Source organism: Centroberyx affinis, unplaced genomic scaffold (assembly GCF_046629955.1).
Source record: "Centroberyx affinis isolate AG114_WGS23_722 - 3 ecotype Tasmania unplaced genomic scaffold, CSIRO-AGI_Caff_v1 ptg002807l_1, whole genome shotgun sequence".
Classification (NCBI taxonomy): Eukaryota; Metazoa; Chordata; class Actinopteri; order Beryciformes; family Berycidae; genus Centroberyx; species Centroberyx affinis.
Window position 1 is genome coordinate 68020 of NW_027280953.1, and position 15944 is coordinate 83963.

The 15944-nt window shown below is 39.9% G+C and overlaps 1 protein-coding gene across 1 annotated transcript; it reads right to left on the reverse strand.

Moving 5' to 3' along the window:
• Positions 1–1034: 1034 nt before the first annotated feature.
• Positions 1035–15418, reverse strand: LOC139657992 (myosin-7-like). Its single transcript, XM_071535992.1, has 38 exons — positions 15215–15418; positions 14943–15086; positions 14699–14855; positions 14542–14569; positions 14349–14454; positions 14062–14154; positions 13913–13976; positions 13716–13814; positions 13515–13618; positions 13273–13411; positions 13053–13171; positions 12776–12925; positions 12495–12665; positions 12051–12360; positions 11866–11948; positions 11487–11671; positions 11234–11357; positions 11018–11154; positions 10675–10930; positions 10327–10569; positions 10053–10229; positions 9812–9957; positions 9642–9732; positions 9149–9538; positions 8887–9013; positions 8686–8804; positions 8404–8600; positions 8089–8272; positions 7826–7991; positions 7580–7704; positions 7011–7319; positions 6343–6546; positions 4588–4884; positions 3706–3810; positions 3487–3582; positions 3261–3395; positions 1352–1358; positions 1035–1180 (listed from the first exon to the last, which is right to left on the reverse strand). Exons 1-38 carry the CDS (start codon positions 15416–15418, stop codon positions 1035–1037), a joined length of 5937 nt encoding a protein of 1978 aa, XP_071392093.1.
• Between the last annotated feature and the right edge of the window lie 526 nt (positions 15419–15944).

Here is a 15944-nt window from a genome sequence, read left to right on the forward strand (position 1 = left end):
GATATTTAAGGCCTGAAAAGCAGAAGCGCTCCGTCCGGTTAGTCATCGTTCCTGGTTTCTTCCTCCCTCCCCTCTCTCTCTCTCTACATCCGAATGAACAAATTTATGAATGACGGGGATTTCTTCTAACTGACCGACCAGTTTACCAACAGGAAGCACTTTCATCAGCGCTTAATTTGGAAACTTAAGTCATGGTTTTTCCTGTGGGTGTTAGGAATTTCTCTCACGCTCTGGACATGCCTGGACGCTCCTCAATGGTTTTATAATGCTTTTATCAAAGCATTAACACAGAAAAAAGTTGTTCCTAATCAATGAATGAATAAATAAACTTGATTTACACCGATCATCTTAAAAGAAGTGAAAAACAAGCCGCCAGTGGTTTGAGATGCTCAGTTTGATTCATGAATTTTCTTAAATTGAAAGGGATATTATCTTAAAACAAGGGGAAGACTTGTCCATATGTTTTTTGCTTTGCCCAAAACTCTCAATATTCTGGTCACTTATCTTTGATGTGTTTTCTAACATATTTAACAGACATACTGTATAATAGAGCCTAATCCTTTAACAGCTACTTTTGGCATTCAAAAAGAATAAAACAAGAATAAACAAAGAAAAAAAAACTCCCCTCCATCTTTCAAACACTGGGTTAGAGATACATTACAGTTTCTATGTTTTTATGTCCCTGGGTGTATGTATTGTTATATATTGTTGTGTATTGTTAAAGGTTGTATTTTTTTTATTATTGTTGTTTATTGACTGCTGTTCTGTATTATGAAAAAAGGGGAAGCTCTGCCTAATTTTAAGACATTTCAAGACAATTCAGTGGCATTTTATATATACAATGCTATTACTACTACTACTGCTACTATTAATAATAATAATAATAATAATAACTTTATTTATATAGCACCATTCATACATAGAATGCAACTCAAAGAGCTTTACATAAAATGAATCCAAGATGATACTGCTGAGGATAGACATTTTCTGCAGTGGAAAAACTTCAGATTGAGGAAGTCACTGCTTGGGGCATTTCATTCATAATATGTTGGCCAATCACAGGCCGAGCTCTCTGACCGCATGGAGTCTCGATAGACGCAGTGGCACACCAGGATGTCACAACCTTGACTTCTGACCTGCTGCCACCACTGTGTCATATAGTGTATCATGGGCGTAGAGTCTGAATTGGAATCAGAATCAGAGTCAGAGTCAGAATCAGAACCGGTCAGAACCAAAATCAGAATCAGAACCAGTTTTACTGTGGGTTAAAAGTAAGTTTGCAAATACGAATAATTCAGCTTGGTGCTTTGCTTCTATTCTATTCTATTCTATACCATGTATACAAAATTACGGTGGCCCTGAGGGTCAAAACACAACAATTGTGAAATGTTGTTGTGTTTTCTGAAATGTGTTTTCTGAAATGTTGTGTTTTCTGAAATGTTGTTGTGTTTTCTGAAATGTTGTGTTTTCTGAAATGTTGTTGTGTTTTCTGAAATGTTGTTGTGTTTGGACCCTCAGGGCCACATGACAAAATACATGTTATGATTAAATTCATATGTTGCATATTTTGCAGCTTATTGGAGAAGTGTTGGTAATGTAAGACAAGATGTGCGACTCCTGACCAGCTGCTGCATTTCATTTTGATACTTTGCACTTTGAGTAGAGCCTCATGTTCATGACTGATCTGGATGAAACCCTCCGCTCAAACTATCGACGATGCAGAGTGTGCAGTTGCACTAGGAGATAGGAGTTTTGCTTATTGAAACAGCTTCTCAGGGAAAAAACTGTTATGATTGGTTCAATCAGGCGACCAGTCAAAAAAGAGAGGAGGCAGGCCAATTTGAAACATCATGCGGGACTATGACGGGCAGAGCTGGCATTGTCAAAGACAAACACATATGTTTTTTTATTTATAGGTATTTCATTCACAATTTATTAACTTTCCTGTTAAATAGAAAGAGACAAGTGCTCAGGTGTAACAGTTTGCTGAGTATGTAAACAAGTTAGCTGTTAGCTGTTACTAACGTTCGCTGGTATGGTCGAGGCAGAGATCAGTTAGACCAAGCTGCCAAAACCACGGGTGAATTTTGAAGGCAAAAAGTGTCTGAAAGCTGCAGTTCCTCTAACGGCTCCAAAAAGACTCTAACCCACCCAACTCCATTCATGTCTATGGGACCACAGCTCAACTTCTCACTCAAAATATAAAGTCAATACATTTTTTCGACATGAGGTTATGGTCTCAGTGGCTAATTTCACTTCTTCTGATATGTGTCTGTATGGCGATTTTCAAAATAATTGCACCATTAACAGGATATAACGGTCATAAAACGGGGTAGTTTACCGAGTGATTGACAGGTCGCCTGTCCAGTGATCGCGCAGCTCGCCGATCACGGACCAATAGCAGGCGGCTCTGTGGGAAACCCCCGGCTTCGCTTTGGCTGCTCCGGCTCCAAAAATTGTCAACATGGCGGCGCTCGTGAACCCCAACTTTTGGCTTCAAAAATTAACCTAACAAACTATCAATTATTGTTAATTATTATTAGTTATTATTATTAACTGCCTTCTGATCAACTTGTGTTTGTCTAAGTTTCTTTACACGTAAACAAATCAATTAGTAATAATTGTTATAATAAAAGTAATAATTATTTACTATAATATATGTTACTGCATCTTTAATGTGATGTTAATGATACATTTCAGGTTAATAACCTTGAACAGCAATAAATTAGCATCCTGTAAAATGATGTGTTGCCTACATGACAGATTGTGTTTCTTGTATAAAATCATCACTTCCTAGCCATGCTATATTTGAAGTTGTATTATCCTGAATTTGCAATAGATTTGACATTAACCTTTATGCCAGATGTGAACAAAAAATACAACACACATAGGAGGGATTTTGATTTGCTTCAGTCTTTATTTTGCTTCATTATTGCACATTAAGTATAGATATTTAAGGCACTGCAATCAAGGGAGCCACCTGTGAGCTTCACTCTTCATCATGTGCTTTCTGTGAGAGAGAGGATGAATGAAGTAATGAGTAACTTAATCATTTTAATAACAGTAATCTTACTGTATATACAGCAAAGCAATGTATGTATTTGTTGGTGTAGAAAGCTATATGCTGCAGCACTGTACCCGCACATTATTATTGAATTTGTTACTTTGATAAACATTAGGATAAGATGTCTGACCAACTGCATAACTTAACACAGTCTAACAAAAGATAAAGGAATATGGATGAAACTGCAGCAACTGACCTTAGACCCAGTGTCGCGGCTCTTGGCTCTCATCTTGTTGACCTGAGACTCAGCGATGTCGGCCCTCTCCTCTGCCTCATCCAGCTCATGCTGCAGCTTACGGAACTTGGTCAGGTTGGTGTTGGATAGTTCCTCCTGTGAAATCATTGAATATTGCTTAATTACGTAACAAGCGAGGGCACACAGCTGAAATCCGCCTATAATATCAGCAAACACCTCTACTTACAGCCTCCTCTGCAGATCTCTTGTAAGATTTGACCTTCAACTGCAGTTTATCTACCAGGTCCTGGAGACGGGACAGATTCTTGCGGTCCTCCTCAGTCTTTATCCAGTTGAACAGGAAGAGATTCATGCATTAATATCACAATTCACCCAGGATATACAGTATATATACAGTATACAGTATATTGGAGCATATACAGGAAATTTTATGATTAGAGTATACCTGATAGGTGAGCTCCTTGATGCGTCTCTCATATTTACGGACTCCTTTCACAGAGTCACTGCTCTTCCTTTGCTCAGCTTCTACTTCCGTTTCCAGCTCTCTCACCTTTGAAAAAATAATGGGTGTTAAAGGATAAGGCCGGTGTTTTTTAATGCATTGCTTACCGTCAACAAATCCTATGAAAATAACAAAATCAGCAATGATTTTGTTTTGCCAACAGGTCTCGTCCATGTAATCGGTGCCCAATGAAGCCATGTCCCAGCAGCCATAGAACTCCAACAGCCTGACTTTTCGTGGTAACAGTTAGCAATTTTTAAAATGTAAACTATGTCTTTGTGAGCTTTATTTCAAGGTTTTTAGCTTACAATTGGAGCCAATGACTTCCAGGTTGACTGCTAAAAATGGTACGTGGGAAATCAGAAAGTAATAATAATCATAATCATAATCATAATCATATTAACTTTATTTGTATAGCACTTTTCTAAAAACAATGTTTACAAAGTGCTTTACACAATAAAACCCCAAAGCAGATCAAGCAGCACAATGAATGATAGAAAAATAAAAATACATTTAAAAAATATATATAATAGAAAATAGGAATAAAAGGTAATATATGAGGTAAACAGGTACAACTAAAAACACACAAACAAACAGAGATACAATTAAAAACAGATCGAACTTTAACAGGAGTAGAGCAAACACATTTTGTTATTTTCATAGGATTTGTTGACGGTAAGCAATGCATTAAAAAACACCGGCCTTATCCTTTAACATTCACTTGCTAATGCTCCCATGTGGTTAGGAATGAATCTTTGAACTATATTTGAAAACCACGCCATGCCAAATAATTCTAGTAGAAGAAAGTGAACTTAAGTCGCTTACCCTGGCCTCCAGCTTCTGGACCTGCTTCTTGCCACCTTTCATGGCGATTTGTTCAGCTTCATCCAGACGGTGCTGCAGGTCTTTGATGGTTTGTTCCATGTTCTTCTTCATGCGCTCCAGGTGAGCGCTGGTGTCCTGCTCCTTCTTCAGCTCCTCTGCCATCATGGCAGCATCAGTAATGGCCTTCTTGGCCTTATCCTCCGCATTTCTACACTCCTGCACAGCCTCTTCCACTTCATTCTGGAGCTGGGATGTGTCACCCTCAAGCTTCTTCTTCTGATTCAGCAGGCTGGTATTCTACAGTATAAGAATATTATAAGTGAATACTGGTGTCATGCTCAGTGCAATGTGGAGTGTGTCAAACATAATACGGGTGAGTACATTTATGAACCAATGGAGCTTTGTGGTAGTTATACATCAGGCGCTCTACATGTTCACCAATCACATACCACCACAACCAGAGGTGGAAAGTAACTAAGTACATTTACTTGAATACTGTACTTAAGTACAATTTTGAGGTACTTGTACTTTACTCGAGTATTACCATTTTATGCTACTTTATACTTCTACTCCACTACATTTCAGAGGGAAATATTGTACTTTTTACTCCACTACCTTTATTTGATAACTTAAGTTACTAGCTACTTTGCAGATTCATATTATTAATACAAAATATAATCAACTAATAAATTGTGATGTATTATTGTAGATTACTGTAAGCTACCCAGCAGTATATAAAGTAGTGGAAATCAGCCCCACCTTTTCCAGCTGCAACATTAAAGTGATGCTTACACATTAATGCATTAAAAAGATATAATTCAATAATACTATATTATTCTGAAATGGGCCATTCTGCATAATGAGTACTTTTACTTTTGTTGCTTTAAGTAGATTTTGATTGCAGGACTTTTACTTGTAACAGAGTATTTTTATACTGTGGTATTTCTACTTTTACTTAAGTAAAAGATCTGAGTACTTCTTCCACCACTGACCACAACCTAACTCTGTTAACTACGCGGTCCATGTAAGCAGATCTAGCGCTCACTCATCCTGCTTACACCACCATTGCCTGCACAGTGCTGTAACTCCCTTCACCTCCCCAGCACCCTCCTGCATTTGCAATCAGGAATTCATTCTATGTTGGCTCAGTATGTCTATTATATTGTCATTATATTTAAGTGATGTTCTCTGTCCCATATGCAGGGTTAGCAGGGGGGTTGACATCCTCTGAGCCATATCTATGTAATGCTTGCATTGATTTGTTCTTTGAGCATCCCAGGAGCAGAGCCACACTGCCAAATCCGACTGTAATACCATTTGTTGCAACAAATGGTTTATCTCATGACGTGAGTGTCCTGACTGAAGAAGAGTACATTTCCTGAAGGTCTTGGCTTGCTGAAAGCAGCTGGATGTGTGCTTGCTTCAGCTTGTTAAAAAACTTAATTCATTAGAAAGTGTTAATATTTTAAAGTGTTTACAATTTAACAATTAAATGTCACTATTAATACTCCACTGTTCATTTTAATCAGAAAAAATACATGAATTAAAGTTAAATATCTTGGTAACAAAACGTTGAATGCATCCATAAATCCCCTAACAAATTCCCTGAATATTTTAGAGTGGGAATTAATTTTCTAGAGAAATTTATGTAGTAGAGTGCAAAGTTTTGAAGAGAATAACAATACAAAAAAATGGCAATATCATGTTTGTACTAGCTTCCCACTAATAAAACCTACCACCTTATATCAGTTTTACCTGAGAATGCAGCAGCTGAACTCTCTCACTGACATCCAGCAGTTCCTGCTCAGCCAGTTTACGACCTCGCTCAGTCTGCTCCACCATAGATCTCAGCTCATCAAGTTCAGCCTGCAGCAGATTGTTGCGTCTCTCCACAATGGCAATGTTCTCCTTCAGATCATCATTGGCACGAAGAGAATCATCCAGCTGCAGCTGGGAGTCCTACAAAGTGACGTGATAACAGTTAATGTAAATGTTTTTCAATTCATCAAATGTCACAAAGGAGAGAGCAAACAATACATATAGATACTTCGATCAATGACGATACTATATGCCAGTGATTCTCAACCTTTTTCATATCAAGGATCCCTAATTTAGTCCACATTTGGGCCTCGGACCCCCATTTGATGAGATTTTGTGTCTTGGACCCAAATATGCGAATATTTTTATTGTTAGATATGATTTTGTCCAGAATTCCATGGCTATCTGTATTGTAGGTAGAGAGATAACAGAGAAACTGATCAAAACAGTCATTCTTCTACATTTTCTAACTGTGTTAACTTCTTGTAAATGAAATAATGGTGAAGTTTAACAATTCATCAATTTGCCTGGGGACCCCCTGGAACCCCCTCAAGGACCCCTGGAGGTCCCCGGACCCCACGTTGGGAAACACTGCTATAGGCTACCTTCAGGTGAGTATGGAGACCCTTGAGCTGCTTCTGAGCCTCTGCTGCCTGCCTGTTGGCCTGGCTGAGCTGGATCTCCATCTCATTGAGATCTCCCTCCATCTTCTTCTTCACCCTCAGAGCCTCATTCCTGCTGCGGGTTTCAGCCTCCAGGGAGCTTTGCAGAGTGTCCACCACTCTCTGCTGGTTCCTCTTGGCCATCTCCATCTCCTCATCCTTCTCAGCCAGTTTGCGCTCAATGTCAGCCTTAACCTGGTTGAACTCAAGCTGAGCCCGAAGGATTTTGCCCTCTTCATGTTCTAGAGAGCCCTGCAAGAACACATCTCTGATCTTAGTGTGCATGTTTCTTTTTAAGAATATACAGTCTCCTGTCTATTAAAAGTCTTGCACTGTCCCTTTGCATTGTTAGTGATACCCTGTTGACCTTGTACCATGTGTGTCTATATGCATTCTGAAACTATGTAAGTTGTCAACGTCTCTGTATCAATGTTATCAAAACAAATTCCTATACATTTGAAGAGGCAGTACGTCTTGCTATCAGCAGATAAGATGTAACAATATACACTCACCTCAGCTTCCTCCAGGCCAGCTTGTATCTCAGCCTTCTCCTGCTCCAGCTGTTTACGGAGTTTCTCCAGTTCATGGATGCTCTTTCCTCCCTCTCCAAGTTGCTCAGTCAGGTCGGAAATTTCCTCTGTCAACAAATGATCAATATATGTTTGTAACAACTAAGCCCTGTAGTGCATTCAACAATATTACTAATTCATATTAGGTACAGTTAATATTTACACAAAAAGTGTGAATTTTGCTCAGACCTTGGAGGTTCTTGTTCTCTCTCTTCATGGTCTCCAGATGATCCAGAGACTCTTCATAAGAGTTCTTGAGTTTGAAGAGCTCAGTGCTGAGAGACCTGGCCTCTTTCTGGGTACTTTCCAGCTCAGTTTGGGACTCCTCATGCTTCTGCTTCCACTCAGCAAGGACCTGGTTCAATAATACAGTATATCACACATAAGATACGTCAGAAAGTTGAATACATTCAGAATTGTCATACTTTTCAATCTTTTTCACATTTCATTACCTTGTCAAAGTTTCTTTGTTTCTTGTCCAGAGCTGCAGCAGCAGCATTAGATCGCTCCACATCCACCATGAGATCCTCAATTTCACCCTGGAGCCTGTGTTTGGTTTTCTCCAGGGACGAACATTTAGCATTAACAGCTTCCACAGCTTCCTCTGCATCTTGCAGACGTTGGGCTAGCTTCTTCCTGTTTGACAAAGAATCACAAGTGAAATTTATTCCTCATATTGATACGATGATTGGTACAATAATAAAATCATTCTTCTGTTGTGTTCTGATTCATATCTTTGTTGTCAAGGAGGAGAGAACTCTTCTTACTTTGCCTCCTCAAGCTCCTCAGTCCTCTGGATGGCATCAGTTTCATACTTAGTTCTCCACTGAGCCACCTCAGAGTTTGCCTTGGACATGCTGCGTTGCAGCTCAGCCTTGGCCTCCTGCTCCTCCTCATACTGCTCCCTCAGCAGGTCAGCATCATGGCGAGCTGACTGCACTGCATGGGCAAGTGCATTCTTAGCCTGTAAAGTGACAGTACAAACTATTTGAAATATGCTGTCAAATCAATGTAATGTCCACCTGGATACTGCATTTTAATTGAGATACCTTGACTTCTTCCTCCAGTTGTCTCTTGAGGTCCTCAATCTGCTGAGTGTATGACTGCTTCCCTCTGGTCAGCTGAGACACCAACGAGTCCTTTTCCTCCAGCTGCCTGGAAAGCTCACCTGTTGTTAAGCAACGACTGAAATTATTCTCTCATTTTAAATTTGATTGTGAATCTTAAAGTTACCTTACCAGTTATCTTACCATTCTCAGTTTGAAGCTTTGCTTTGTGCATGGTGAAATCATTGATGATACGCTGGCTTTCATCAGTTTTTGACCTAAATTCACTCGTCTGATCTTCGAGAGTGCGACACATTTTCTCCAAGTTTGTCTGAAAATACAGTATGTTTCTTAGGAACTCTTTCAGAAAATCTTAGGAACAGAAATAGTAACCTATGGGATAGTACTGGAGCAAGCGTGGCATGTTTTTCAATCTGCCAGGTTATTTTGTTTGTTGTATACTCACTTTGGACTTGACAATCTGCTCCATGTTGGAGACCACATCATCAAGCTCCAGTCTGAGCTCACTCTTCTCTTTCTCCAGCTTCTGCTTGACTCTCTGAAGATTGTCAATCTGCTCTCCCAGGTCAGCCACACTGTCTGCATTCTTCTTCCTAAGAGTAGCAGCAGTGGCCTCATGTTGCAGAGTGGCCTCTTCAAGGTCTCTGCGCACCTTCTGGAACTCAGCTTCCCTCTTCTTGTTCATCTCAATCTGGGCAGCAGTGGCTCCACCAGCCTCCTCCAGCCGCTCACTGATCTCCTCCAGCTCTCTGGACAAGTCTGCCCTCTGTTTCTCCACCTTGGCGCGGGCAGCTCTCTCTGCCTCCAACTCTTCCTCCAGCTCCTCAATGCGAGCCTAAGATGCAAGGTTTCCAGTAAGAATGCAAATTAAGCAAGCAATACAGTATCTCTAATAGTTTAAATTTGTAAAATGATAGTTTTGTGTTATGTGAACTGACCTGCAGCTCTTTCAGTTTCTTCTGAAGTTGGGCTCCCATTGCTTGCTCATCCTCAATCTTGCTTAACAGTTGGCTTATCTCAAAGTCCTTTCTATTGAAAGAAAAGTATGTCTTCAGCAAGTAATTCTTTACCGATTTTAATGAATGTTTAATTGTAAGAAGAGACTTACTTCTTCAGTCTCTCTTCAAGTTGCTGCTTGTCATTCTCCAGGTCCATTAGGCTCTCCTGGCTCAACTTCAAGTCTCCTTCAAGCTTCCTCTTGGCTCTCTCAAGGTCCATCCTTATTTTCTTCTCTTGTTCCAGAGAACCTTCGAGCTATTACAAGGCATAGAATTTTTTTTAATTTTCAACCAGATTTTCTTTACAGTACCTAGATATTAGACTTATATTGATGTAAATTTTATACTCACATCATCAACCTGCTGCTCCAGCTTGGATTTAGCCTTGGTCAGAGTGTTGACTTTGTCCTCCTCACTCTGCAGGTCATCCAGTGTTTGCTGATGAGCCTCCTGAAGAGCTTTCTTCTCCTTGGTCAACTTGGCAATGATTTCATCCAATGCTGCCATTTCTTCAGTCAGGTTTTTAACCTAAATTGGTAAATGTTGTTATATTGTCTGTATACTTCAGTTGGTCAAGTATAATTTTTTTTTTATCAACTTTAGTTAAAATAAATCCATACAATACCTTGTTCTCAGTAGCATGTTTTTCCTTTTCCACTTTAGCTAGAGTAAGCTCAAGATCATCAATATCCTTCTTGAGCTCTGAACACTCATCCTCCAGCTTCCTCTTCTTAGCAGTCAGCTCTGCATTCATTTCCTCTTCATCTTCCAGTCTCTCTGTCAGCTCTTTGGTTTTTGCCTCCAGCTGGATCTTACTCTTGATCAGACCCTCACAGCGCTCTTCAGCATCTGAGAGATTGTCTTGCTCCTACCGACAATGCATTTGAGCAACATTGTTATTCATTGCATTTGCGAGTTTGATATGTTTATTCGTTTTTAGGTCAACTTAATAGATGAAAATAGATGAACTTACAGATTGGACTTGGATTTGCAGGTCATTCTTCTCTTGGAGAAGTGAGACCATTTTTTCTTCCAACTCCTTCTTGCGGGCTTCTGATTTAGCGTAAGCGTCCTTGAGCTTTGTGAATTCGTCCTTCATGTTTGCCATCTCCTTCTCAGTCTCAGCTGTTTTGAGCAGAGGCTTGATCTTGAAGTACATCTTCATCCAGGGCCAATTCTTGACACCCATGAAGGCACGCACGTTCCACTGGATGACCAGTAAGGAGTCCCTTTTGATTGAAAACACGTTTTTCGTTAATTCCACTTCACATCTATTATGTGCCATTTAAATTTGAGCATAAGCTACAATACTGTACCTGCGCTCAACAATTTTCTGGAACTCAATTCTGGCAAGTATTCCTCTGGCTCTTGCCTGAATTCCAGTGAGGATGAGAGCGAGACGATCATCTCTCATCTCCTCAAGAACACCCAGAAGACCAGCTTTGAAGAACACCTAGTCAAAATACAAGAGTCATGAATCTATGTCTTTTATTAAGTCATGTGTGTTTTTTCAATTTAAATCAATATGTTACCTTAGTGTGTCCTAATTTATACTGCTCATGGTCGATATCCAGAGAGCCCAGCAGTTTTTCTGCCCCTTTCTTATTGTCAATGAATTGTCCCTCAGGGATAGCATTGGGATTGAGGATACGGTATCTGAAATACAGACAAATCATACATAAACCCCAAGAACATATTCACAGTGATATAATTATAGATATAGAAATATATATACTGTATTTTTTTTTTTTTTTTTATCTTCACCTTTGTTTGAAGTCTCCATACTGGATCCTGTTGGGGAATCCTTTTCTGCAGATCCTGATGCCTTCCAGCACACCGTTACAGCGTAGCTGGTGCATGACTAGAGGGTTCTCCATCACTCCAGGAGTCTTAGTCTCATTGGGGATCAGGCAGCGCACGAAGTGGGGGTGAGTTGACCTCAGGTTGGTCATGAGTTTGTTCAAGTTTTCCTATAAGCATCAAAAAGACAAGCTAAAAATTAAATTATGTCTCAAAGTTCACATAATACGAAAAGGTGTCTCAACTCTCCATACACCAGGCATTAATGTTTTCAGTGAAAATTCAAAAACAGCAGCAGTGTTTTATGTTTTTTCTTAAAACAAAAATCAGTAAAAACATGTTGGCAATTTAAAGTCCCATTCACCCTGTGCAATGCAGACACAGTCTGGAAGGAAGAACCCTTCTTCTTTCCACCTCCCTTTCCTCCCTTGGCACCTGCATCCTGGCCTGTATGAAAAGTTCAAAATTCAACATTACCATTTTGAAATCCAAAGGTGTTTTAAGCCTCTAAAAATAGACACAATTTAAATATTTGCAATATAAGAATACCTGTTTCTGCTCCAGCATAGCCAATGAAGAGATTTGCCAACACCTTGAGTGCTGACTTCTGGAAGAGTCCGACCACAGTCTCATTCAGTGGATCCTTGTTCTTCTCCAGCCAGTTACTGATGTTGTAATCAACAGTGCCAGCATAGTGAACCAGGGAGAAATGAGCCTCTGGTTTCCCCTTGACAATCCTGGGCTTCTGGAAGTTGGGATTTTTACCCAGATGGTTGTCATACAGCTTGGACTTGAAGGATGAATCACTGGCTTTGGGGAACATGCACTCCTCTTCAAGGATGGACATGATACCCATGGGCTGGTGGGATAGACAGATAATTGATGAGTAGAATGTACAGTGGCTCTTGTATTTTGTCACTTCTTGAATACCATAAAATATTGTGTTGCTCATTCATCCTTTCACCTCAGTTGTCCTTTATGAAAATCACCCACCTTCTCAATGAGTTCAATGCAGGCAGCCAAGTCCATGCCAAAGTCAATGAACTCCCACACAATGCCCTCTTTCTTATACTCCTCTTGCTCCAGCACAAACATGTGGTGGTTGAAGAACTGTTGCAGCTTCTCATTAGTGAAGTTGATGCACAGTTGTTCAAAGGTGTTGAACTGCAAGTTTGATGAAACAATTGAGAGATGAGTAAATCACTTTCCTGTTTCATCTAAAGATTTGGGCCATTTTATGCACATGGAACGGCCCCTTCATCTCCAATACTTACATCAAAGATCTCAAATCCAGCAATGTCCAACACACCAATGAAGTACTGGCGAGGTTGCTTGGTATCCAGAGATTGGTTGATTCTCACCACCATCCACAAGAACATTTTCTCGTACACTGACTTGGACAATGCACCAATAGAGAAGTACACCTATCAAAATAGAGAGAATTGATTATGTTAGCATTTGCTGGCATCATGCTTTTGCACTATCCACTTTTGCGGATACTGCATTGCTCCAACAAGAAAAAAGACATTGTCAAAACATTATGTGACTCACCTGCTGTACACTCTGACCTTTGGTGACCCACTCATTTCCTACTTTGACCCTTGGGTGGCACAGACCCTTCAGCATGTCAGCAGAGTTCAAGCCCATCAGATATGCAACCTTGTCAACATCTGCAACAGTGGAATGTTATTTTTTTTTTTATAAACAATTAAAACTTCACAAATTATATATGTATAGTTTTCAGAGTACTTGTTTTGGAAACTGAACTTACCTTCAGTGCCATCGGCCTCTGCCTGCTCCTCCCTCTGTTTTTGCTTGAACTTCATGTTGCCAAAGTGCATGACGGCACCAGTCAGCTTGTAAATGCCGTTCTTCTCCTCTTGGGTGAAGCCCAGGACATCAAAAGCTTCCTTTAACAGAATAAATTGTACATTGGAATATTTTCAGTAAAATGAATGGAACTTTGGCAGATTTCCTTGATGTTTGATAATTAAGATACTGTATATTCCTTACATCAGTGGCAATTAGCTCTTCAGAATCATTGATTGAAGCTACAGTAATCTCTCCTTGGGAGATGTAACAATAGTCATAGGGGTTGCTCGTGATGAGCAGCATCTCTGAAAAAAAGAAACATAGTTTTAAAATGTTTGTTTTTGGGCAAGGCTTATTATGTGAAGATTGTACTGAGCAGATGAATGATTCATTGTTATTCACCCAGCAATTCTGGTTTCTTTTGTGACAGAATCTGATAGAAGATGTGGTAGTCTCTCTCAGCCTTAAGCTGATAAGTGACACGGGATTTCTCCAGAAGATCTGACAAAATACATCAAAGTGTATATTGGTATTGAGGCATGTATTTGACCAGAGAGAACTCTTTTGGTCATGTCAAATAATGTATTTACTGTACTTACAAGTTTCAATGTCAGCTGAAGAAAGTTTCCCACTGACTCCAAAATGAATTCGGATGAATTTACCCTATAATGGGAAAAAACATTCCACATGTTCAGAGCATAACACAATAAGATCTAAACTTTGGGTCTTTGACATTAGCAAAACTTACGAATCTGGAGGAGTTGTCATTTCTGATGGTCTTGGCATTCCCAAAAGCCTCCAGGGCAGGGTTGGCCTGGATGATTTGATCCTCCAAGGTTCCCTAGAATTCAGGAAAATTAATACATCAGAACCATGTTTCTTGTTTTAAGAAACAATTCTGTAGCCATCCAAGTGCTGTGTGTATACCTTAATGCCATGTTTGTAAGGATGATTTGGGTTTCTATAAAGACCAACATCATGGGGGCTAAATAGTCATGTTATCTCAGATGTGAAGGATTTTCATGATTTTGGCACCTTTTTCTCAGCAGCAGCATCCTTCTTTCCCGTTACAGCTGCAATGCTGGCAAAGTACTGAATGACTCTCTTGGTGTTCACAGTCTTACCAGCACCGGATTCTCCACTGGGAATGAAAATGCAATTGTTAAGTGTAATTATTAATTGTAAAAATGCATGTAACCTCCACTGAATCACTCCCTGATATACTTACGTGATCAGGACAGACTGATTCTCCCTGTCTGTTGAAAGAAAACAATAGTAATCAGCAGTAATGTTAAAAAAAAAAATTACATTACAAAAACGTTGCGTTACAAAATTGCTAATTCTGTGGAAATCAATTCACATGAGAAAACAAACAATTACTTTACCTGACAACATGTACTGGTAGGCATTGTCAGAGATGGAGAAGATGTGAGGAGGAGCTTCAGTCCTCTTCTTGCCTCTGTAGGCATTGACCACTGACTGATCGTACACTGGCAGCCACTTGTAGGGGTTGACAGTCACACAGAACAGTCCTGAGTAGGTCTGTGGAGGAAGATAGCACAAGTCTCTTTCATTGAACTGACTGTTTGATACAGTGGGAGAGATCTGCAGATTGGTCATCACACTCACGTAGATCATCCATGCTGCGTAACGCTCTTTGAGGTTAAACAGCACAGCAGGCTCATGGAGGAAAGTGAACATCGCCATGTCCTCAATTTTATCGAACTTTGGCGGGTTCTGGGGATGGACATCGACGTCCTTATGGGTTACAGTCTGAAATGAGAGTTAACAGGATAAATTTAAACAATTTTGTTTTGCTTCATCTTCAGGTTCAGTATTGTAGCCGGATATTGACAGGATAGGAATAGATTTTGAGTGTTTTGGACTTTGCAGTTGTATACCTTCCCATATTCAGTGTCAACGGTGACTTTGTCTCCATCTCTGCTGGTTACTTGGCCTTTCACATACTCAACCTCAGGGTCGGGCACAAAACACTCCCTCTTCATGTCAAAGGGCCGAGTCTGGGCCTCCAAACGTTCCTTCTCTGACTTTCGCAGAAAGGGAGCTGCGGGCCCAAACTCCGCCATAAGGGCGTCACTGGCCATCCTGGTATCTGTGCAGTAAAAAGTAAGGACTTTACATTTAGCCACACTTCTGTACGAAACATAATTTATGCAACTATGGTTAAATTGAAGTTTTTTCTAACATATTCATCTAAATGAGCGCTGGAACAAGTTACACACTTCACTTTTACTGCTGTAATTCAAATAACACTTAATGGAGATTTAACTTGGATTCTGTATAAATTGTCTTCTTACCTGTGGTTCGATCCCTTTGGTGAGTTGATGGAATGGATTTCTGCTGCAAATTAAACAGAAAAAATACTGTTAACTGACTGAACAACAACTTAGTGATTTTTTCTGTTCAATGAAGATAGTTGTGAGTGATATGAATATTATCCTCGACTGACTACTGCTTCACAGTGCTTACCCTCACGTTGTCTGGTAACCTGCATTGGTGCAGGCCTCCAGCTCTCTTTATAAAGGATGTTGTCCAACCGTACAAGGCGATGAGATGAATTATTCAGAGCTTCCACAAGACGATCTGCATATTTAGGCTGGGGGTGTGTAC

Bases quoted from the DNA above. Each gene is read 5' to 3' on its own strand.
- LOC139657992 (XM_071535992.1), bottom strand. From the start codon at position 15,418: ATGGCCAGTGACGCCCTTATGGCGGAGTTTGGGCCCGCAGCTCCCTTT. The intron at 14,155-14,348 runs GTGCCAAAATCA...CCTGAATTCTAG, and splicing joins ATGCTGCTGCTGAGAAAAAG to GGAACCTTGGAGGATCAAAT. The intron at 3,811-4,587 runs GTAAGCGACTTA...ATTTTTTCAAAG, and splicing joins TCCAGAAGCTGGAGGCCAGG to GTGAGAGAGCTGGAAACGGA.